Genomic DNA, 25,281 nt, shown 5'->3' on the forward strand with positions numbered 1-25,281 from the left:
TTCAAGAAGAGAACCAAGCCATCCAACAACTCATATAATACTTAATTGCCACATCTCATAATTCCACATAAATATAAAAAAAATAGGTGTGATTCTCAAACAAAATGAAAACAAATAAGAAAAAATATTAGAGATGAAATGCTCCTAAAATTTTGCAAGAATATGCCTTTCATTCACAAAATCCCTTAAAAAAATAAATGATCAACCTCTTTGTTTAATCTATAAATCCCAAATTCACAATTATCATAACCTCCCAGGAGATATTATTTGTTCTGTATTCATATACAGTAGACATACAGATGAATAAAAAGGTTATCAAACGCAAAACATATTAGTTCTGTGCAAATTGGACAAAAACGAGTGTTCCCAGGATATCTTTTTTCCAGTTCAAACGTATTCATTCATAGAAAGCAGCAATATACCACACCATTATGTCCACTACAAGGAGCTGATGATCATATGCTTATTTGCTATGATCTTTAGCTTCAGTAAAGCAGAACTTCAGTTATGTTTTCATCTTTCCATTTATTAAATCTTTTTCTGCCAGTAAATACCTTATACAGCCCACTTCCTGTTTCTTGTTTGGTAAAAATCTTAGGCTTATGACATCATGCACAGCTCTCACTCTCGTGAGAGTTTGCCAGGAAGGGAGGGGGGGAGTCATAAGAGGGCCAATGAGAGCTGCAGAGCTAGAGATATGTGTGTGTGTGTGTGTGTGTGTGTGTGTGTGTATAAATCCGGGAAGTGAACAGGCAGCAGCTTCAGCTGCCCACAGTTAAAATGGCTGCAGCCAGACTTAGTAGAGCGAGATTTCTGCAGCATATTTGGCAAGTACAGAATCACAGTATATATAAAATAATATGCAAAGTGGTTGGAGGAAAGCTTCAGAATGGCAAAGATGTTTTTTTTTACATTAGCAGACTGCAGTTCCTCTTTAACTAATGTGCATGCATTTTTGCAGGGAAAATAGCTCTGCATAATTTTTATGAATGCACCCTGAAGTGTGCACTAAGGGATGTTGCCTAGAGTACTTCGCTTTAAGAAAGCATGGCCACTAAATAGTTAATACTAAACTAGAAATACCTAGAGAGAATTACTAGGAATTTCTTTTGTCAGAACAAGAGCTTCAGTTGCAGATTTCACCTGCAATCCAGTGTGATCATAACGGTGATCATAAGAGTCATCAAATTTGAAAGGTACATGCTTAGTCCACACTGTAAATGGTAATGGAAGGGGCAAAATATTGCTTGCCAAGTTGCTGTAAGTGAAGGTGGTCACATTGTCTGATTACCCAAAGGGGCTCCAATCAGACACAAGGAATTCTAGTTTTCTTAAAATCCAGTTTTCGGTATTTCAGTATCTTTATCACATGGTAAGAATCCGGGGTTAAACTAAAAATTTTGACACATCAAACAGTATATGCATACTCATATTTGTCCTCCTTGCGTGTTCTGCTGCTACTGATCTTTATCAGCCACTAACAATGACCTGCAGGGTGATCACAGGATTGTACTCCAGGATATTACTGTCTGATCCAATCACTTGTTCATTTTTGGCATTATTGCTTTTCTGATGGCAGAGCATGCACCATCAAATGAAATATATCACTAAAAGTGTTGAGACTAATGAAATCTAAAAGTTCCTAACTTTTATTAATAAGTAATAATGTTTGTGGTTTCATATTCATTTAATGCTTCCAGCTGTGTTAAGATATTTCATTATTAACTTCTTCATTAGTGATGGGTGAATTTGTCCCTGCTCGTATCGCCTAGGGTTTGATGAATCTTGTTCAAAATTCAGTGAACCAGAACTTGGAGGTGAATCCTATTAAATTTTATGAGGGACAGCAACTTTCAAGAAAAAATAATAGAATTTTTTTTTTTGTAGGAAAAAAAAGTGAATTTATTATTTTTTTCCTGCAGGAGCCTGGAAAGCATTGCATTTGGGATCAGTGGATCAGGGGTGCAAGGGTCGGGTTTCTGCAGACAAGCCCTGCAGCTTGATGCCCGTAACTTTATACGGGCTGCCTTTTGAAAGCTGTATGGCTTCAGAACTACCAGCCATCAGCCGCAGTAGCTGATGTTACTTGTAATGCATTCATTCACAGGATATGGGGAACTGGCGACAGGAGCTGAAACATGTTACATGCTCCACCCATATGTAACACGTTCCAGCAGTGGTGTATTTAGGTTTTATGCTGCCCTAGGCCTGACTAAACTTGTGAACCCCCAATTTAAATATGACCCACCCCCTTCCTGTCAAGGCCACACCCCTTTCTGTTTAAGACCCACCCTGACATTTTTGAGTAGGGACACTAGTTCTCAATGCCTGGGTGGGGGGAATGGATTCCCTTAATTTGCATAGATTTCCTATCACTTCCTGTTTAGCCATGGGGCAGAGAGTGAAGGGAAATCTCTGCAATGGGACAGGGATGGTAAAAAAAAAATGGTGAGGACTAAGAAGATATAACCATGCCAATGGTACAGCAGAAAACATGTAGCACAGTGAGGAAGGTTTGTGGTCCAGGATGATAGGACAGTCAAAATTAGAAACAGCTTGCATTACACCAACAGTGTAGCACAAGCCAGCAGTCACACTTTTCATGCTGCCCCCCCTGCAAAGTGCTGCCCTAGGCCTGGGCCTTGTTGGCCTAGGCCGGCATACAGCGTTGCGTTATAGAAGGTGAACTTAGCATTTCAATTATAGCAATTTTTAAATCAAATAGGTGAACTGCTGTCCAAAAAAGGCATGGGAAGATAGGCACTGTCATGCAAATGAAAAAATAGAAAAACATCATACAGCAACATTTTAAAGGCAACATTAAAATTACAAAAATCCTTCAAATAACGTGCTTGGGGGATGCCTTCAAGATGTATGTGGCATTACGGAACAGTATGATTTTCACAATCAGTCTCAGCAACAACATACACTGGTAGAGGACTTTTGGCCGGAGAATTGATTTTTTATTTTACAATTAGCTCAGGTTAGATACAACAGCAGTACCCCAAGATGATTCATTTCAGTATGAAAAAAGTTTACATCAGGTAGCGTTAGCAGTGACATGTGCTTGTTCATTAAATCGTAACAGACCTACTTTGACTGGCAGAAAGGAATTGGGCATTCGTTCGCTGTGGCTGTCTTTGTTCTTGGTGATGCAAAACTCTCGTGCTCTCATTAGGAATTTAAATATTGTAGATGATACTAGTGGTGTACCAAGATTGGGCTAATTAGTATTTAGAAAACACCAACAAATTTTTTTATGCTTTTTAATCACATTAGGTTTTTTTTGGGTTGTAAAGGTACAATTGTTTTTCCTAAATAGCTTCCTTTACCTTAGTGCAGTCCTCCTTCACTTACGTCATCCTTTGATTTTGCTTTTAAATGTCCTTATTTCTTCTGAGAAATCATCACTTCCTGTTCTTCTGTCTGTAACTCCACACAGTAATGCAAGGCTTTCTCCCTGGTGTGGAGTGTTGTGCTCGCCCCCTCCCTTGGACTACAGGAGAGTCAGGATGCTCTCTATGTTGCAGATAGAGAAAGGAGCTGTGCGTCCTGACTCTCCTGTAGTCCAAGGGAGGGGCGAGCACGACACTCCACACCAGGGAGAAAGCCTCGCATTACGGTGTGTAGTTACAGACAGAAGACCAGGAAGTGAGGATTTCTCAGAAGAAATAAGGACATTTAAAAGCAAAGTGGAAGGATGAGGTAAGTGAAGGAGGACTGCACTAAGGTAAAGGAAGCTATCTGTTGAATAAATGTTGAGTAATCAGTAACATTACAGTTTATTACAGTCCAAAAAATGTGTCTACAGATATAAAATCAATACCATACCGACATCACCGCTCAGAAACATGTCCACAGACAGCTTTAAAGTTATTACCGAACTAACACCACCAAAAACACTGTAGGCTCATTTATGGAACAGACAAAAAAATAATGTATAACCACTCAGTTTCCTAAACCAATTGGGAACATATTGTATGATACAAGGGCTAAATGACGCAAACATTACGAGCTAATAAAAGGGCTTGTGATCTTATTCCTAAAGACCATCTTGTTTGCATTCTACTAAATCACTTAACAGACATCACCTAGCTTCAATAACTATTTTCTGTCTTGAATCCCAGATTCATAGTGTTACTCGCTGACTCCAGCAGGAACATTCTGTCTGTCTTGGCTGCTCTCCAAGCTCTCTTCTGGATCCTCTAAGCTCTCCCCTAGAGTGCATCCTTCCACCAGCAAATGCTATTTAAAAGGTCATTTGACATTTGACCTCAATGGGCACCTGGCAAAATTAATTTGTGTGGTCACACAGTACAGTGGTGTGTCCATAGAGGCAGTGGGCACTCGAGCGCCATGAAGTTCCTCTCCCTGGGTTCCCCCTGTGTCTTGCATTGGGCTGTTGCTGTAGAGTGCTCAGTGCTGCAGTAGATAATGTGGCCCCATGTTTTGGTGGGCCACTGCTGTACAGTCACAAGGGGAGAGATTGGCATGAGCAGAGTGTGTAATCAGGTGCTGTGACAGACTGTTGGGCAGAACTTAGACAGGGGAAGGGTGATATCAGACTGCTCCATGTCTCTTGCTCTTCCCTGATGAGGCAGAGATTACACTGCCCTAACTACACCTGTGCTACCAAGTGTCTTTGAATCACATCGTTGGTATCTGGTGTTAGCTACACCCCCTAGGAACACCACTGAATGACACAGCAGTGTACAATTGGCCAGCAGCAAGACATTTTTAATAAAATGGCTGAAATTGCTTAAAAAAGAAAAGGAGTACAGTCGGGTGTCTTACTAAAAGAATTTGGAGACCACGGAAAACTTGGTCAGCAGCAGGACAATTTAAAATAATAAAGCTAGGCCCAAATTTGAAAGAGATAAATAGCGCAGTTTGACTTTATCACAAGAATTAAAATACTTTAGAGGATACAGCAGTGTCAAATTGACCAAATGAAGGGATATTAGGCCAAAATGTAATAGGGACAATGGGAATGATTTGTTAAAGTCAAACAAATTGTTCACTATGCAAGGGGAATTGCAAGTTGCAAGGAAATGTACCCATAGCAAAGTGAACGAGATGAAGCTCAACTGATTTCCATCATTTGAACATGTGCAGGAAAAAATACGGTATTTTTAAAATTTTCCTTGCACATGATTGGAAATTCTTTGAATTTTCACCTAATTCCCTTACAAAGCGCAAAATGAACTGGCCTCTATACCTTTAGTAAACCAACCCCAAAGTGTACAGGCGTTTTACTAAAAGAATTAGGAGACCACAGATGATATACAGTAGCAGTGTAAAACTGGTCTGTAGCAGGACAGTTTTACCTAGGAATAATAGGCCTAACTGGCATATGCCTAACTTTTATTTTATCAACGGAAGGAAGGGTGACGTGGTGAATGTAAATTATGTCATATTAGGTGGTTTAGATGCACACTGTTATTTTTTTAATGTTGCAATAATTGACTGCGAACAAAGATAGAATCAAAGAACAGATGGTCAGTGACAAGTAAATGCTCCATGTTGAGCACACCAAACTTAAAAAAAAATAATAATACAATTAACAAAAAAAAAGAAAAACACAAAAGAATTGAGCCTAAAAATCAGTTTAATCTAAAATAAATGTCATAACAACATAAAATAAAAATCAACATTCACCCAAAAAATAAAAAAACTCAAAATACACCTTAAAAAGTAAAGCCTATTTTTTTAAGGTAATTCTTGCCGCAAAAAGACTTAAAGGGGTTGTAAAGGTTCAGCTTTTATTTTCTAAATTGATTCCTTAACCACTTAAAGACCACAGGTGTTTTTCAGATTTGGTGTTTGCAAGACTAAAACATTTTTTTCTGCTAGAAAATTACTTAAAACCCCCAAACATTATATATTTTTTTTTTTCTAACACCCTAGAGAATAAAATGGCGGTCATTGCAATACTTTTTGTCACACCGTATTTGCGCAGCAGTCTTACAAGCGCACTTTTTTTGGAAAAAATTCACTTTTTTGAATTAAAAAATAAGACAACACTTTTTTCTTTGTCTGAATTTCTCACTTCCTGTTTTGCCTCAGTAAGCTTTCCACCATCATCCGAGCGGTGGAAAGTCATTTAGAACAGCTTACTGAACACCTTACTGAGGAGGAACAGCTTTCCATATGCTTTCTCTACAACATCTTCCAATTCACAATTGATACAATGGCTGCTTTTTGCTCCCCTATCATGGTACAGTGGCTGGCTTCACAAAAGCTCCCTTATTGGTCATTTTAAGCCTGCTGGCCATAGATTAAAGGCCATGCAGTGCATTATGGTTTAGAAAACTGTGGTGGCATCTGTACAATATTAGATCACCACAAAATGACAACAGTCATCGAAATTCAAATATATCTATAGAATATAGAATAAAGAAATTCTTGAAAGATATCACTCTGTGTGTAACGCAGATATATAAAATATGAGTTTCAGTTTTTGAATTGAATTACTGAAATAAATTAACTTTTTGATGATATTATAATTTTATGAGATGCACCTGTAAATGTGAAGTATTTACATGAACAGCCAATTTCCAAGGACGGAGCATGTGTTTAAGACTATTTGGCCAGAAATTCCCAAACATGAACCATTTAGCTTTCAACAGTCACATACAGTTTAATGAACAATTTTTAGATAATATTTTTCCATATATATATCTAATGCCGCGTACACACGATCATTTTTCAGGTTGTAAAAACAAAGTTTTTCAAGCTCTAGAAAAAAAGATTTTTTCAACTTGATCATTAAAACGACGTTGCCTACACACGATCGTGAAAAAAAAATGCTCTAGCAAAGCGAGGTGATGTACAACACGTACGACAGCACTATAAAGGGGAAGTTCCAATTCGGATGACGTCACCCTTTTGCTGATTTTGTGTTAGTAAAAGACGATTCGTGATTTTCTGTCTGTTACAGCGTGATGAATGTGCTAACTCCATTACGAACGATAGTTTTACCAGAACAAGCGCTCCCGTCTCATAACTTGCTTCTGAGCATGCACAGATTTTTCACGTCGTTAAAGCCTACACATGACAATGCTCTCAAGCCCACACACGATCGTTTTGAATGACGTTAAAAAAAAATGTCATTTTTTAGAACCCGAAAAACAGTCGTGTGTACGCGGCATTACAAATGTATTCTACTTCAGCCCTTTTTAACTTTCTCTGATAAATCCTCTTTAAATTGGACCCTTAAAAATATTTAAGCTAGAAATTGTATCATGTATAAAAATGACCACCAGAATGTAATTAGAAATGTAGTAAATTAATGTTTTCAAGGCTGCAAGCTTTGAACAAATTAATAAGACAGTTAAATTTCAAAGGGGTACTCTTTGAACAGCAGCAAGGTTGTAATTTAATGTTATATTGGACGTGTTTAATAAAGCTTTTTTTCAATGCGCTAACAAGCCATTCTGAATCCCATTGTTCCACTGCACTGAAAGTAATTGGATATAAAACCTTTTGTTGTTTGAATTAGAGTGCTGCTTCTGAGATTATTCTTTGGTAGTATGTCTCAGCTTTGTTGCTGCTTAAATTGGGGCATGAGGTCATCTTATCCACTTAAGATCCATATTATACAAGCCTTAACCAAAAAGTATTAAGTCATCATTTCAAGATCAGTAAAGGTACTGCGTGATACGAGTGAGTCCAAAAAGTTAACAGGAAGTCACATGATCAGATTGCCCTCTAACAGACATTCCTCCGTTTAAATTATTCACGTGTGCATTAGTATGGAATAAATTTACCTGCAATTAATGGTAGGCTTTGGAGTTTGACATAAATGGAATGCTACAGCTCATCTCCATGGCTTTGCTAACCGACTGCAAAGAAGTGGCTGTAATTTGTGTTGTTGCAATGCATGAACCTTTATATTATTGAAAGAGCTGATGCATGCTGTAAACAGATTTTACTAATGATATTCAGTGGTGAAGGTCACTAAAAACCGTTTGTCACAGTATCGTGTAGCCAATATATAAAACTGCCAAAAGAGTTTGCAGTGGAAAACAAAAGATAATACGTTAATTATTTTAATATTGCTGTTCACATTAAAAGAGTATTCATATTCACAGGCTGTACCTTATGCCAGCCAGAATGCCTATATTAGTGCTCCAGTTAAATTAATTATATTCTTCTAGCATAGGTCAAGGGAAACAAGATGGGGACTCATGCATGAGCAGATCTGGATTGCTATAACTGGAGCACGTGGGCACACAGCCTTTGGTGCCAAATGCAACATACCTTTGTTAAAGGGGTTGTAAAGGTTTGTTTTTTTATTTTCTAAATAGGTTCCTTTAAGCTAGTGCATTGTTGTGTTGGTTCACTTACCTTTTCCTTCGATTTCCCTTCTAAATGTTTTTTTTCTTTGTCTGAATCTCTCACTTCCTGTTTCTCCTCAGTAAGCTTGCCCCCATCATCCGAGCCATTCTGGCTGGGGGTTAGTCAGCCAGAACAGCTTACTAAGGAGGAACAGGAAGTGAGAAATTCAGACAAAGAAAAAAAACATTTAGAAGGGAAATAGAAGGAAAAGGTAAGTGAACCAACAATGCACTAGCTTAACCACTTAAAGGGCCACTAAAGGATTTATTTTTTTAGCTAAATAGCTTCCTTTACCTTACTGCAGTCCTGGTTTCATGTCCGCATTGTTCGTTTTTGCTTTGATGTTGCTGTAATTCCTCTCTGTTCTGGACACTTCCTGGTTGTCTGTTTCCTGATAACTACAGTACTGGGAGATTTCTCTCTGTGGTCACTAATCAAGGAGGTGTGATTACTGTGTGTCTAAAACCCCTCAGCACCAATCCAGTTTCGTTTTACAAACCATCACTGCCCTCTATTGGCTCCCTGGCTCTGTACATCAGAGAACCAGGAAACAACAGCAAAAATGAAACTAAACTGCAGGTACATTGTATGATTGGTTTTTATCTATATTTAATCATTTTTAAAAGGAATCAGTTAACTATTATGTCTCTATACCCTGTAAACAGTCATTTCAGCTAAAAAAATGTTTTTTTACTTTAGTGACCCTTTAAGACCCGGACCATTATGCAGGTTAAGGACCAGGCCCCTTTTTGCGATCCGGCACTGCATCGCTTTAACTGACAATTGCGCGGTCGTGCGACGTGGCTCCCAAACAAAATTGGTGTCCTTTTTTTCCCAATAATAGAGCTTTCTTTTGGTGGTATTTGATCACCTCTGCGGTTTTTATTTTTTGCGCTATAAACAAAAATAGAGCGACAATTTTGAAAAAAAAACAATATTTTTTACTTTTTGCTATAATAAATATCCCCAAAAATATATAAAAAAACATTTTTTTCCCTCAGTTTAGGCCGATACGTATTCTTCTACATATTTTTAGTAAAAAAAAATCGCAATAAGCGTTTATCAATTGGTTTGCACAAAATTTATAGCGTTTACAATATAGGGGATAGTTTTATTGCATTGTTATTAATATTTTTTTTTACTACTAATGGCGGCGATCAGCGATTTTTTTCGTGACTACGACATTATGGCGGACACATCGGACAATTTTGACACATTTTTGGGACCATTGTAATTTTCACAGCAAAAAGTGCTTAAAAATGCACTGTTTACTGTGAAAATTACAATTGCAGTTTAGGAGTTAACCACTAGGGGGCACTGTAGGGGTTAAGCGTGACCTCATATGTGTTTCTAACTGTAGGGGGGCAGGGCTGGACTTGTGACCTCATTGATCGTCTTTCCCTATATCAGAGAACAGACGATCAATGACACTGCCACAGTGAAGAACAGGGAAGGTGTGTTTACACACACCTCTCCCTGTTCTTCAGCTCCGGTGACCGATCGTGGGACACCGGCGGCGATCGGGTCCGCGGGTCCCGTGGTCACCGAGCTTAGGACCGCTCGCGACCCCATGGCTGGGCTTAAAGAGACACGTACAGGTACGTGATTGTGCCCAGCCGTGCCATTCTGCCAACATATATCGGCATGAAGGGGTCCTTAATTGGTTAAAGGAACCTATTTAGAAAATAAAAAACAAACCTTTACAACCCCTTTAAGCAGTAAAAAAGGACACTTTCGCTAACCAGTAAAAAAAAAATTAAAACTGTCTAACTACATTTTGATTTACATGTGGAAGCCGCACTATTTTGTCAAGGCACCTCTGATAAATGTGGTCCATAACACTAAACTGTCTGAGTTCCCCCTCTGTTAGTAGCACCTCTAATAAACAAAGCACCTTTTTTATTCTTTTTAAAGTAGTTGTGAACATACAATGTTATAGACACTTTCCAATACAGTTATAAATATGCAGCCACAATGCATAATTTCAGAAATACCCTTTTTACAAGGTTAAAGTTGTGCCATGTGATCGGGCATCTCTTCTTTCTGATTGGAGGGGTTGTAGGGCTACAGGACACTGCAGACACAATGTACCTGATTCCATAGTCTGTTCAGCCTAAGGCAAGATAGGATGCAGATTGTGCTTGAGCAGGGAGTGTGTTCAAGAGGCAGAAGTCCCTAAAGGGAGGTCCTTTGTGCAACCGTTCATATATTTCTATTCAAGAGGCAGGCTGTGATTGAAAGGGTTGGTTTGCATGATTGATTAGGGGGTGTGGTAACTGTACAAACTGCCCAATACAGGCATGCTGCGTGTCTGCACAGCGTCCTGTACCTCTGAATAGTTAGCCGAAGGATGAAAACTGACCACACTAACACAAGTCCACTTCTGTGCTATGTGTGTTCAGTTTAGAACAAGGAAGAAAGGTGACTGAGACCAACCCAGTTTTTCAGATGGAAGAAGTACATGAAAATTATAAAGATGATTTCTAAAATGCACACATACACTTTATGTTTGACAATATTCTGCAGGTGTTTTGAGAGTAAAAAGAAATCTATTTCAAAATCTCATCCTTTTCATTGATGGACATTTGGCACTTGCATGCATCCTGTACCTTGGGAGAAGACGCTTGGCAGGTTTATGTGCTACTTACCAACCCCTGCCCCATTAAACTGGTATAAGATGCATTAAACCATTTAAAAAAAAAATAATAATAAAGAAAGCTTTTTTCAAGAGGAAAGAATAGTAAAAAATGTAGACATATGTAACATATTGCAGATATATAGAATAGGACATCATAAGGCATCAATACAAAGTAGGGTATATGGGATACACATATGGCCGTCTTCCCTTGTTTAATAAAAAAAATATATATATTTTTAAAAAAATTTAAGGTCTAGAAAAAAAACCTTACATATTTAACACAGCTGACAAATGTATTTAAAAAAGTATATATTTACAGTGTATACTGTGTATATATATATATATATATATATATATATATATATATATAAATATATATATATATATATATATATATATAGTAGCTAAAAACAATCTCACATCCACCTAACACTTAATTAACCACTTCAATACCGAGCATTTTCACCCCCCTTCCTGCCCAGGCCAATTTTCAGCTTTCAGCACTGTCATGCTTTGAATGAAAATTGCACGGTCGTGCGACGTGGCTCCCAAACTAAATTAATGTCCTTTTTTCCCCACAAATAGAGCTTTCTTTTGGTGGTATTTGATCATCTCTGCGGTTTTTATTTTTTTATAAACAAAAAAAGACTGACAATTTTGAAAAAAGAACACTATTTTTTACTTTTTGCTATAATAAATATCCCAATTAAAAAAAAAACATTTATCTTTCTCAGTTTAGGCCAATATGTATTCTTCTACATATTTTTGGTAACATTTTTTTGCAATAAGCGTATAGTGATTGGTTTGCGCAAAAGTTCTAACGCCTACAAAATAGGGGATAGATTTATGACATTTTTTTTATTTTTATTTTTTTACTAGTAATGGCAGTTATCTGCAATTTTTGTCAGGACTGCGATATTGCGGCGGACAGTTCAGACACTTTTGACACTATTTTTGGGACCATTCACATTTATACAGCGAACAGTGCTATACATATGTACTGATTACTGTATACATGTGACTGGCAGGAAAGGGGTTAAAACTAGGAGCGATCAAGGGGTTAAATGTGTTCCCTAGGGAGGTGACCGATCGTGTCCCTATGTTCAAGGGACACAGCATCGGTCTCCTCTCCCTGACAGAAAGTGGATGTCTGTGTTTTCCTGCCGGGGAAAACCGGTCGTGTGTACGAGGCTTCACAGCTTGTATAATGTAAATATAGGCTGTCACTCACAAAAGCATGCTGATAAACACCGGCTGGGTTGTTATAATATCGCAAACAGAGTTATCCCAGAGCAATATAATGTGGCAGCGCACACAGGGCTGCAACAGTGCTATGTGGAGTTTGCAGAGGACAAAATGTGTGGCTAGGCTAGGAACTTGCGTAGAATTATTAGCAGATGGCTCTATGATCATGGGCACAGGTTTGCTTTAAAATGTCCTGTCTGCAAAAGAAAAGTGCTGGCGATGGGGCATAGAAGAATCCTTGTGCAGTCAGGAACATGCTGCTGCTGTACTCGCAGATCAAGAAAGTAATTTAGCTTTTAAGAACCTTACAAACTCTACACTATATTTGTATCACATTTTTTATAACGGTGCCATTTAATAATCTCATATACAGCATCAAATAGACTTTTTTTTTTTTTTTCATTCATTTTTTAATAGGTTTTTCCTTTTCTAACTTTTCATTACAAGCTTTTGTTTCTGTTTTACTAATCATCAAATGTACATTCTTGTATTTAGGACAACTGAATAAACATTTACAATTTCTCCTTTAAATTCCTTAGACGTGTCTTGGTGCTACTTGGGGAATTTATGTAAGGAAATGTTGTTTGCAGTATTGTATTAATGCTTTAATGGGCCAGTCTAGTTAGATTGCCACACATCCTGTCTTGTCCAGTGAGTTTTCTGACTCCAGACAGATATTCAGGGTCAAACAAGTTACAGAAGCTGTGTGTCTTCAGTTTGGATCTATGTTCCCACATGCCTCAAGAGGCTGTCTGCTGTAAGAGCATTTCATTTAGAAAGAACTGCTCCTGAGTCCTGATAAAACAGAGAGAGAGAGCGAGTGCGAGAGCTTAAATACTGGCTCTGTGCCATACAACCTCAAATGATCCCAATAGAAGTGAACTAAATGAAACATCCTCCATTCCAGTACCACACACAATGCAGATCATTACTAGAGACAAAGGAAAGCTGAGTTTACTCATGCTATCCAAATGTGGTTGGAAAATGTATTGACTGTTATCATCTGTGACATGTCTGAAAAATAAAATCTTTCAGTATATGAAATTATATATCTGTAAACACAGTAAAAGTGAATTGTAGAGTGCATGCCAATCGTGGGGCCAGGATAACCTGAGTCATAATGTTTGTGATGAGCTTACTTTCAGAATTATTTTAGAGGAGGCTCTGAGGTTGATTTACTAAAGGGGGACTGTTCTCTTTACAAGGAAAGTTGCACTTTGCATGGCGATTTTCCCCAGAGCTTAGTGATTGTGGTGAAAATTCACTGAAAGGTCGGATGGACTAACAGACTTGAGTCTTCCCCTCTAAGGCCTAGTACACACGAGAGGATTTATCCGCGGAAATGGTCCTCCGGACCGTTTCCGCAGATAAATCCTCTGGCGGATTTTGATCTCATGGTTGTACTAACCATGAGATCAAAATCCCAGCGGAATTCCGTCCGCGGTGACGCGTCGCGCCGTCGCCACGATGATGACGCGGCGACGTGCGCGACGCTGTCATATAAGGACTTCCACGCATGCGTCGAATCATTACGATGCATGCGGGGGATGGATTCGGACGGATTGATCCGGTGAGTCTGTACAGACCAGCGGATCAATCCGTTGGAATGGATTCCAGCGGATCAATTTCTTAGCATGTTAAGAGATTTTGATCCGCTGGAAATCCATCCCGGGGGAAAAAATCAGCGGAAAAATATCCGCTGGATTGTACACACCAGGGGATCTATCCGCTGAAACCAGTCCGCGGATCAATTTCAGTGGATCGATCCTAAGACATCTGGGACCAGTTGGTACCTTTCCTCTTTTTAGGCACTTAAGTGAAAGGAATTTTAGGTATTCCTGAGAAATTGTGGTTACAGTTTTTTTTTATATCAATTTGTTCATGAAAAATAAGAAAGTAAAAATTATAAGCATGTAACCAAATATGTATAAAATCCAGTGGTGCCACTGAACACATACCAGAAAGAAAATGGGCTTGGGTGTGCAGCGAAGTCTGTAGGACATATAGTCCTAAAGAGAGAACGTCACTCACGGTCTTGAGAAATGAAGAAGCACAAGCTCATCCTTTTATATATATATATATAACATATACCGGTGTGTATATATATATATATATATATATATATATATATATATATATATATATATATATATATACCATTATACCATTGATGGTGCAGCCAACTAGTGAAGGCAAATTGTCCTCTGTAGCCTCCTCAGAATCTGACACTTCTGGGAGTGTCGATTCCCTGTGTCCCCTGCTTTACAATGGTTCCTTCCACTGCTCATAAATAACTACTCTATTCTGGACTTATGTTGGTATCAGTTGTAGATACCACTAAGCGCAGCAGGGGCCACAAGAGATTGACACTTGCAGAAGTGTTGGTTTCTGATGAGAGTTCAGAGGACCCAGCTGTCATGGTACACGTGGAAGATGGACTTAGAAACTAAATTGAAGAATAGGACCTCCAAGGTAGTATTCTCATAAGTACTACCGGTACCTCAAACCCCATTAGAGTGGCTGGGGAGCTGGAGTAGAAAGGAGGGGTTTGGGTCCCTGTTGAACTGGGCTGACTTCTTAGTCAGTTAGTGACACTTTATCAGGGACAAACTGCATCTAAATGGGGAGGGTGCAGCTTTGCTGGGGTAGAAGATGGCCGAAATGTTACAGGGGTTTTTAAACTAGGTGCCGGGGCATGGAGCAAGGTTCAGCAGGTAAAATTGGGGGCATTAGTGGTAGGGTCACTAGAATACCAAAACCCAAGGTAAGTTGGTAAATCCAAATTGCAGCCTCATAACAACTAACAAAGAAATAGTATGCGACAGGACAAAACTGCAAGGCTTATATACAAATTCTAGAAGTCTAGCTAATAAAATGGGATAACTGGGGCTGCTAATGTACAAGAAGGATATAGATTTTGTGGGAATTGCAGAAACTTGGTTTGTCAGCTCACATAATTGGCTGGCAACCATTTAGGGGCATCTCCTATGTCGTAGGGGCAGGGAGGGTAGAAAAGGGGGAGGGGTATGCCTGTATATCAAAAATGATGTGCAAGTAGGGGCAGAGAGGGTAGGAAAGGGGGAGGGGTATGCCTGTATATCAAAAATGATGTGCAAGTGAACATGAGGGATGACATCACTAATGGACTTAAGGAGGAGGTGGAATCTTTGTGAGTGGAACTCCAAAGGGAGGAAAAAAATGGAAAAGTATGCTACAGGCCCTCTAACCTGAGAGAGGAGGAGGGGGAGGCGGACCTCCTATTATCACAGCTTAGAAGGCGACAAGGCTGGGATTTTAATTGTCCAGATATAGATTGGACAGAAGGAACCACGCATTAGTCTAAGGCTTACCATTTCCTAAATGTCTTGCAGGATAATTTCATTGGTCAGTTGGTGAATGCACCAACAAGAGAACTAGACCTACTGATTATAAACAATACAGACCTAATCGTGGATGTGGAAACTTAGAAAACAGGGACCACAGGTCAATTAGATTCAGTATAAATCATAGAAATAAGAAGCACAACCGTAAAATAAAGACACCGAACTTCAAAAGAGCCAACTTCCCTAAACTGAATTCTTTGCTAGATGGTATTAAATGGGATAACATCCTGGGAACAAAGAACATGGAGGAAAATAGAAGTGCTTTAAGAGCATGCTAAAAAAAGGTATTAGCCAGTGCATTCCAACTGGAAATAAGTTTAAAGGAGCTAAAATTAATCCATGTAAAAATTCACATAAAAACAAAAGAAAGGGCCTTTAGAAAATACAAGGCTAAGGGGTCATTGTCAGCATTCCAACAATACAAATATTGCAATAAGAAATGTAAGAGCACAATCAGGGCAGCTAAAATAGACCACGAAAGGCACATAGCAGAGGAGAGTAAAAAAAGTTAGAAATAAATTCTTTAAATATATATAAATAGTAAGAAAGTGAGGCCAGAACATATTGGCACCATAAAGGATGATGAAGGGTATTTGGTTACAAAAGACAAAGAGAAGGCAAAGGTTTTGAATGCATGCTTCTCTTCAGTTTTCACAAAGGAAACAGGGGGTTATGGTAACCAAGACTGTAATGTTAAAGCGGGGGTTCACCCAAAAATACATTTTTAACATTACATTCAGCCGAGTTGTCCTAATGACAATCGGCTGTTTTTTTTTTTTTCGTACATACCGTATTTCACCGCCACTTCCGGGTATGTCTTCGCACCTGCGCACCGACGTTCGGCTTCTTTCGGCAACTCGTGACGCATAGTATGCGATGGTCGGAAGCCTGTCAATCAGATAGGAACGCCCAGTCCCGCAGAAGACATACCCGGAAGCGGCGGTGAAAATACGGTATGTACCAAAAAACAAACAAAAAACAGCCGATTGTCATTAGGACAACTCGGCTGAATGTAATGTTAAAAAATTATTTTTTGGGTGAACCTCCTTTTTAATAAGACGTCACAGAATTCACTCTCATTGCTAACAAAAGACAGTATCAGAAGTAGACCTGAAAAACTTAACATAAATAAGGCAACAGGACCAGATGGCTTACACCCGAGGGTCCTTAAGGAACTCAGCCAGGTGATAGCTAGACCATTGCTCCTAATTTTTATCGACAGTTTACTGACTTAAATGGTACTAGCTGATTGAAGAAAAGCCAACGTGGTGCCAATATTTAAAAAAGGCCTGGGATATCCCTGGAAACTCCAGACCAGTCAGCCTAACATCAATAGTATGTAAGCTAATGAAGGGGAAGATAAGGGACTAAATCCAAGATTTTAGTAATAAAAACTGTATGATTAATGATAATCATAACAAATTCATGAAGAATCGTTCCTGCCAGACCAATCTATTAACGTTCTATGAAGAAGGGAGATGCGATTTAGATAAAGGAAGGCCTATGGATGTGGTGTATCTGGATTTTGCTGTCAACGTGAACCATAGAGTGAGTACCTGGATAAGAAACTGGCTTCAGGGGTGGGTCCAAAGAGTGGTGATAAATAGCCAATACTCAGAATGGTCTGGTGTGGTAAGCGAGATCCCCCCGAGGATCTGTCCCGGGACCAATTCTGTTTAATTTATTCATAAACGATATAGAGGATGGGATGGACGGCTCAATCTCATATTTGCAGATGATACAAAGTTAAGCAGGGCAATAACTTCTACATTGGATCTGGAAACCTTACAAAAAGACCTAAATAATATAATAGGGTGGGCAACTACAGTACGCGGTGCCCGTGTTGCCGGCTGCTGCCTGGGACCCATGGACCCACTGGGACCCACGGTAGGGCCGGCCCTGCCTGTCCTCTCATGCTGTTGTGACTTCCCCACGTTGAACTTGTTTTAAGGATCTTGAATAAAATAATTAATTTTGAAAAGTCAACATCTTAAAAAATATTTGTACTTATTCTGTATGGATTTCACTTTAAAAGTGTCCTGAAATGGTATGAGTCATCTTGGTACATGCGTGCAAATCAGATCAGCAGGATTTTCCTTTTTTTTTTTTTTTAAGCAAAACAGGCTAAAATGTTTTCCTTATGACCTGTAAATTATTAAATGCTTTTTCTAAATATAGGCACCTCGGGTACCAGTTAAGGTGAGCTTTGCACAGACAAAGCTAAAGTGGGTTGGCGTGCAAATCAAAAGAGTAGAAAAAAAAAGATAATCAGATTGTGAAGTACAAAATCCCTTCAGCCCCTCTCCTTAACCTCCCCAATAAACCCACCACCAGTTGATACTAAGCCCCTATAATGATTACGGCCTCCTACACTTTCTGCAGCCCTATTAGTGAATCTTGTGTGCTGGACTGCCCGAACCTCTAATGTCCAATCGTTTTTAATTGGACAGTCCACCTTCAATACAGGTTTGGCCCTTTCAAGTCACAGGCAGGACAGTAAAATGTATTGAGGGGACTAGAGAGGGGTGTTGGGGGTAATTCGTAACAAGGCTGAACTTCTACTTAACTTTATTCTGCACCTTAGTGCCAATATGTGATATGTTTTGCAGGTCTCTGGATATAACAAATATTTCATGTTGTTCATACTTTTAATGTGAAGAACACATGAATTCTTAGTTGATGCCAACTCCTTCCTATGACACTACTACCTCTCCTCCTTCTCTAAAATTCTGATAGCCAAAGAAGGAGTCAAGGAGGAACCTTTCCTAGGAAATATAAGCAAGGTTAGAAGGAGCACTAATATAGACACTGAGGGCCAGATTCACGTACTTGCGCTGCGGCGTAACGTATGTCATTAACGTTACACCGCCGCAAGTTTTAAGCGTAAGTGCTTGATTCACAAAGCACTTGCCTGTAAACTTGCGGCCGCGTTACATAAATCTGTCCGGCTCAAGCCCGCCTAATTCAAATGGGGCGTGTACCATTTAAATTAGGCGCGTTCCCGCGCCGAACGTTCTGCGCATGCTCCGTTAGGAAATTTCCCGCCGTGCTTTGCGCGAAATTATGGCACCCCAACGTGTTTTTTGAACGGCGACGTGCGTTACGTCCTTTCGTATTCCCGAACGTCTTACGCAAAAAAAAAATATTAAATTTGATGCGGGAACGACGGCCATACTTTAACATGGGCTGTCTAATATTACACCACCTAAATAGCAAGTGCAACTTTATGACGGCAAAAAACGACTAGCGACGACGTAAGAGAATGCGACGAACGCACGTACCTTTGTGGATCGCCGTAAACATCTAATTTGCATACCCGACGCGCAACACATCGCAAACTCTACCCAGTGGTCGCCGAAGTATTGCATCCTAAGATCCGAAGACAGCCGTACGCCTGTCGGATCTTAGCCAAATGCCGTTGTATCTTTGTTTGTGAATTACAAATAAAGATACGACGTGGCAAATTTGAAAGTACGCCAGAGTATCAGCAGATACTCCGGCGTACTTTTTCTGTGAATCTGGCCCTGAGTTTGTAGGGATCTCCTAATGTTAGACTGTAGTTTAGACTCTCAACTGAGAATCAACATGTTTGACTGAACAAACACCCTGTAAAGTAGACTTTTTTAAGTAAAGTATATTAAAAAAAACAGTCTAGTTTCATACTAATTTGATAAATAAGTTGTTTGAATAATGACAGAACCTCTGTAAATCTTAACTTGGGTCAAACATCAAATTATGTTTTTTGAATAGGCATGCATGTACTACTCTACCACCTGAAATATTTGTGATTCTGTTCAGCTAATTGCATGATTTACACAGTCCTTCACTGCTGCATAGCCAGGAAAGTGACACTACAATGGCATTCTTGATGCTATGTTAGGATGACACTGTTGTGCAATGCAGCAGAGCCTAATTGTTTGACAGTGCTTGCCCACTTATATTTGTTTGGGACGGGAAACCCAGGAGATCGTTCAAGCAGTTCATTGAGATAAATAACATGTTACAGGTGTGGTTGGTGAATTTAGATATTATGATTGTTATCTCACGCACTTTTATAATTCAGCTCCTTAGAGTAGTGAAACGCTGCTAGGGCATCAAGTGGATGTTGGGGGATCAACTTTGTTTCAATAAACCTACGTTTTCTTCTATGTGAGAGGCTCTCCTTTCATACCTATGGATTATACAAGCGTTACATATACAAATGTTACAATATATATATATATATATATATATATATATATATATATATATATATATATATATATATATATATATATAAAAATATATATATTTTTGGTGGTTACAAATAATGTAACTCCTGTATATGTGCACTGGACTTGCATCCTCCCAGCACTTAGCTCTGTTCTTACAGATTCCAGTAGTGGGTTGGGAGCTTACACTGAACTGCACATATGCCATAGGAGGTGTACACAAAACAAAAATTGGTAAAGGGGGTTGATAATTGTTTTGGCATAAGAAACAAGGAAAGTCTCTACTGGTAAAAAGCTCTACTGCGTGGATTAAGTTCCGCTTTAAGGAAATATTTTTCCAAAATATATTTACACCTGGCCTTAGTGTGTTTATTGTGTACCCTTATTATTCACTTTTTTAGAACCGCCAGATGAAATGAAGATCAGGAGTCATAGTACAGAACCCTTACCAAAGCTGGAAAACAAAGAACGATCTAGTCACCATACCTTACCATCCTCCAGAGAGAAGATGAAAGCTCAGGAATGGGATGGAACTCCGGGCCCAAATCATATTTCCAGCAGACTTGGAAGATCGTCAGTCAGTCCAACAATGTTAGCAGGAAGCAATAGCTCTGGTAAGAAATGTACTTTCTAGCAAATATATTTATATTGTCACAAATAATTACATATGAAGTGCCATCATAATCTGTAGTGCTTTACAGTAATGTACATGCATTGGTAACAATATAGGACAATACCTATGTGAAAATTAAAGCTGAACCACAGGAAAACAGCTAAATACACAAATGAAATACAATATGGGAGCTGTTTTACCTGCCAAATTATTATAAGTGTTGCCCACTCAACATTTACACTGGCAGGTAATGAGACCTGATTTTTTTTGCTGCAGTTCAGTAATGCTTACAGGTCTTCTTCACATCCCCACCATGTGTCTGGACAGTGAAAGGAGAAGCAACATACTGATGAGCATTAAGGGAACACCCCCCTATTCGGTTCGCAACAGTGGAATTATTGTAACCCCAATGAAGGCTTTTGAAGGCTTATATGCAAGTAATTGCCCATAAAAGGGGTATGGGGGTCTGGGTACTGCCCTGGGGGACATGTATAAATATATATATATATATTTTTTTTAAAAACATCGTTTTTTTCAGGAGCAGTGATTTGAATTATGCTTAAAGTGCAACAATAATGCCACATACACACGATCATTTTTCGGCATTAAAAAAAAAAGCCACCTTTAACAAAGGAGCCCCCAGATTCTGCTCCCCCCATGTGAATGGGTATAGGGAACCCATTTACAAAAAGAGTCTCAGAACAGAGCCCCCCCAAGAACCCACCCCCCTCCCCATGTTGAGGACATGTGACCTTTAGTGGTTCAGGGGGAATGAACAGAATGTGGTGAAAATTTAATTTTTCCCACATTTCATGTTTCTTTTTAAGCACATTTATGAACGAAAATGTACCTAAACTCGGGTACATGTACATGTACACTGCTGCTGGTAAATGGACGTTTAGGAGTATTTGGTGATTTTTTTCAGCTGCCCCTGAACTCCCCTCTATGTTATCTTATTAGTATATGTACACAGGGTCATTTATAGTCATTTTTATTTAAAAAAATATTTAAAGCATGTAAACGCAGCTAAACGGATGTTTTTAGATGCTGGTTTCTAGCTGTCAAGTTAAGTTGTTCAAGAACGGGTTAAACAACGCCCCGTGTAAATGAAGCTTTACACAAGTTTACAAGAAGTTACAAGCATTTGGAGTTCGAAATGCCAGTAAACTTCCATCCTAAATGCAATTTTTTGCATTAAAAAAAATGCCACTAAACTCAACTGCCTCTAAACGTCTGTAAACTAATCAGTGTACATGCCCTGATACGATAACGTAGAGGTGAGTTCAGGGGCTGCTAACAAAAAAAAAACTGATCTTAAATGTCCGTTCATCAGCAGCAGTGTACATAAGGCCTTAGGGTCATGTGCCTCATCTCAGAAGCCAGGAGCATATTTAGAAATCATGCTGCCCTAGGAACACCTGAACTCATGCCATTATTTTAGTAAACATGAATGCTAGGATATGCTATAGTGCATGTATGCTTTCTGTTTTATATTCACAGCTACTTTCTAAATATACAAACTAAAAAATTAGGAAGGAAATGTCATCATCTTTACTGAACTATACTGAGTCTTCTGTACCTCTGTTTCAGGGGAAAGGGGGTCATGTGAGATCCCAAGGGGATGCTCAGCCTCTATAAGGTGGGAGCTTAAGGCACTATCTCTGAGTTCATGAATCTTAAATGCCTCCACCCAGAATGGGCATATTAATATAAGGGGGTCTTCTTCCTAGGGTAACTTTTTCCCAAGGGTACATCACACATACTCATTCTGTACCCGAAGAAGCTCAGATTCAGTCCTGAAAGCACTTCAACTTCTTAATTGTGAATTTGACAGATTGCAGAACAGGGCAGGCTTTGACAGCTTCTTATGCTGGAAGTCGCTGGATGGCACAGCCTTCAGAAGCATCACACATAACTTCTTCTGAAGCTCAGCAGCCACAAAACTGGAGAATCTACTGTTTTTCCATTCTAGTGATAAATGTACCAAAAAACAGATAACCCTAGCACATAGCTTGTTCAAAGAGGGCCGCACCCCTAAACCTGGGTTCCTATCCTAGGGCCTTTCACAGCAGGCACTAAGCCTGCTCACAGGGGAACCTCCCCTTAGCTTAGGACCTTTGTCCTCTACAGGGAGAAGCTTGAAGGCAGCCTATCTTTAAAAGGGAGGGTTTACTAAGACTACCTATACACTGGCAATTTAAACCAGTGCAAATTGCAGTGGCAAGAATCTTGTGATTCCTGCTTTGGCTTTGAGCGGCTATGTAAGGCCACTGGTCCCATTCACCATAATGACAGGTTGCCAGCAACCGCAGCTGTTTGCGGCTGTCTACACAGCCAGTAATTACCTACAGTTATTAACGAAGGTAATCATTGGCTGTGTGGAGAGCCGTGAATAGCTGTGGCCGCCTGTGACCTAGTCGTTCACAGCCGCAGCAGGAATTAGAAGATTGCTGGTGTGACAATAGTCTAAGGCTCAGTTCACACTGGGGCAACCTGTCAGGCGACTTAGCTGCCTGACAGGTCACGCTCCATTCAGTGCAATGGAACTGTTCTAATCAGAGCGACTCAAGTCTTGCCAACTTAGAAAAAAGATCCTTTACTACTTGGGGGCGACTTTGGAGCTGCTTGAATTGACTTCTATTACAGGAGCTATTTGCTGGAGTGGCGCTGTGCAGGGCAGCTTCAGAGTCGGGCGGCTTTGAAGCCGCCCGAGGATGAACCAAGACTTAGCATCCTTCTAGAACAGGTCTCAGCTGTTTTTTCAAAGCTTGGTCCAACTTCCTGATTACAAGCTATCTAAGGTTTGGCCAGCTGCCAAGACAAGCAAGATGACCTGCACCACACCCCTGACAACAGAGCGACTGCCAGGTAATTCAAATACAACAAGCCCTGAGCATTATGTTCCAAGGGTGACACAAATGTAAAAACAAACAGCAGGGGCTGGGGAAAATACATCTCCTATAATTATACTTTATACCTCAGTCCTTATCAGCCAGACATTTAAACAAAATTTAACAAAGCAGAGAACATTTCTAATAAAGGTCTGTTACACTAAGTATGGGTTTCAATTCATGCATACAGAAGGTGAGTGATAAGGGTATGCCCGTTATAATTACATCCCTTGACCTTATAGACCTATTATCTGTTAAACCCATATGGATTCATTTAATAAAGGCAAATAGACTGTTCACTTTGGAAAGAAATTTGCCCTAGAGGTTGGTGAATGAGGCGAAGCTCTGCTGACTTCCATATTCAAATCATGTGCTAGCAAAATGTTGTTTTCCTTGAACATTGTTGGATATTGGAAACTTTACCACATTAAATAAGATCTGGGGAAACTTCCCTTGCAAAGTGAACAGCCTATTTGCCTTTAGTAAATCAACCCCATTCGACTTATGGTGTGTTGCCGTGTGTACATATGTATATATATACATTTATTTTTGACCACATTGACAAGGATTTGCACTTTGTAGATTTTCTAATGTCACTGATTCTGTCTACCTGCTGATATTTTACTTTCACAGAAATGAAAATCAGCTGCAAATTAGGTCGATCAGCCTCCACGTCAGGTGTGCCTCCTCCTTCAGTAACCCCCCTCAGGCAAGCCCATGAACAACTACAGAGCCAGGTACCACCGTTACCCAGTAGTGAATGACGTCATCTGATTCTACATGCCAAATACTTTCCACTTCTCTGTCTGTCATCTGTTGCCGTCCGCTCTGTGTGTCTGTCCTCGTACAGTCTACTCTGTGTCTGCCATTAGTCAACAAAGTCATCCGCCACTCTGTCCACGGAGGAGCTTTGTCTTTCTGTTTCTTCAATTCCTGTGTTGACCCAGACTTAACTCATTCTGTAATTTGATTGTAACATTTTACTATTTGTACTTTCTTAATTATTTTATTTTTTTACATGGTGTGCACATTTTTACTGTTGAGAGAAAAAAATTTATCATGTTTTGATAAATTTCACAACCTTGTGTTTTTCGTGTAGAGATGAATGTCTTGCCTACTGTGGTAAATGCATTGTTTATTTGTACATACCTTTTCAAATTCCCCCCAGTATATTGTAAAATGTGTGACTGTTTTTACATTTACTTGGTTCCTGGTGCATGTTTATGATACACACTAAAGTTCACAATCTATACAGAATACTTGCACAGCCATCATTCCCATCCATAGAAATGGCAGCTACCCAAATGTAAGCCTTGTGACATAAAATAATAAAAAATAAACAAATAAAAAACATAGACTGTCTATGCTATACACTATTCAATATCATTATCCCTACATGAGCCAGAGTCTGGTGTCATTTAGGAGATACCCCTGGCAGTTTGGGGGTTAAGCTGAGCCCTTTCTTTTGCCAAAAATGATAATGGTGACTTGTAAGTGTTTGTGCATGAAAATTCCTACCTATATTATCATCTTTAAAATATGAATAAAAGCAGTATCTAAATACTTTAACTCAGTTGTGGTGTACTGATATATTTCCCGTACTGTGCATTGGGTGTCTTTTATTTGAATTGAAAATCTTATGAAATAATAATGTGAAACTGTTCATGTTTTATTTTCACTTCCAATGAGATATAAACAAATCACTTGGAATAAAAGCATTAGTGACCAAACCTCAAAAGTAGAAGGGACCAGCACTTGCAATCCACTACACATTTGTCACTCCTGCCAAATACACTTGCCAAAACCTGTTTTTCTTTGTAGGTTTGAGGATCTGTAATCGCAGAGATATTTTAGGCACACAGCCTGTTTTAATCTGTGGTGGTGCACAACAACAAAACACATAGGTGTACAAAAAAATGCATGTGAAAAACACATATAAAAAAAGTGCACTCAATGGTGT

General features: G+C 39.3%; 1 protein-coding gene across 2 annotated transcripts in view; it reads left to right on the plus strand.

Moving 5' to 3' along the window:
* The window catches only part of NYAP2 (neuronal tyrosine-phosphorylated phosphoinositide-3-kinase adaptor 2), a 218,756-nt gene that overhangs the window by 180,958 nt on the left and 12,517 nt on the right, over positions 1 to 25,281 (plus strand). For both annotated transcript variants that reach the window (XM_040349138.1, XM_040349139.1), the window contains 2 exons: positions 20,219 to 20,431; positions 23,955 to 24,058. In XM_040349138.1, coding sequence (XP_040205072.1) covers positions 20,219 to 20,431; positions 23,955 to 24,058 — 317 coding nt within the window. The remainder of the gene's footprint in view (positions 1 to 20,218; positions 20,432 to 23,954; positions 24,059 to 25,281) is intronic.

The sequence above is a fragment of the Rana temporaria genome, chromosome 4 (assembly GCF_905171775.1).
Source record: "Rana temporaria chromosome 4, aRanTem1.1, whole genome shotgun sequence".
NCBI lineage: Eukaryota > Metazoa > Chordata > Amphibia > Anura > Ranidae > Rana > Rana temporaria.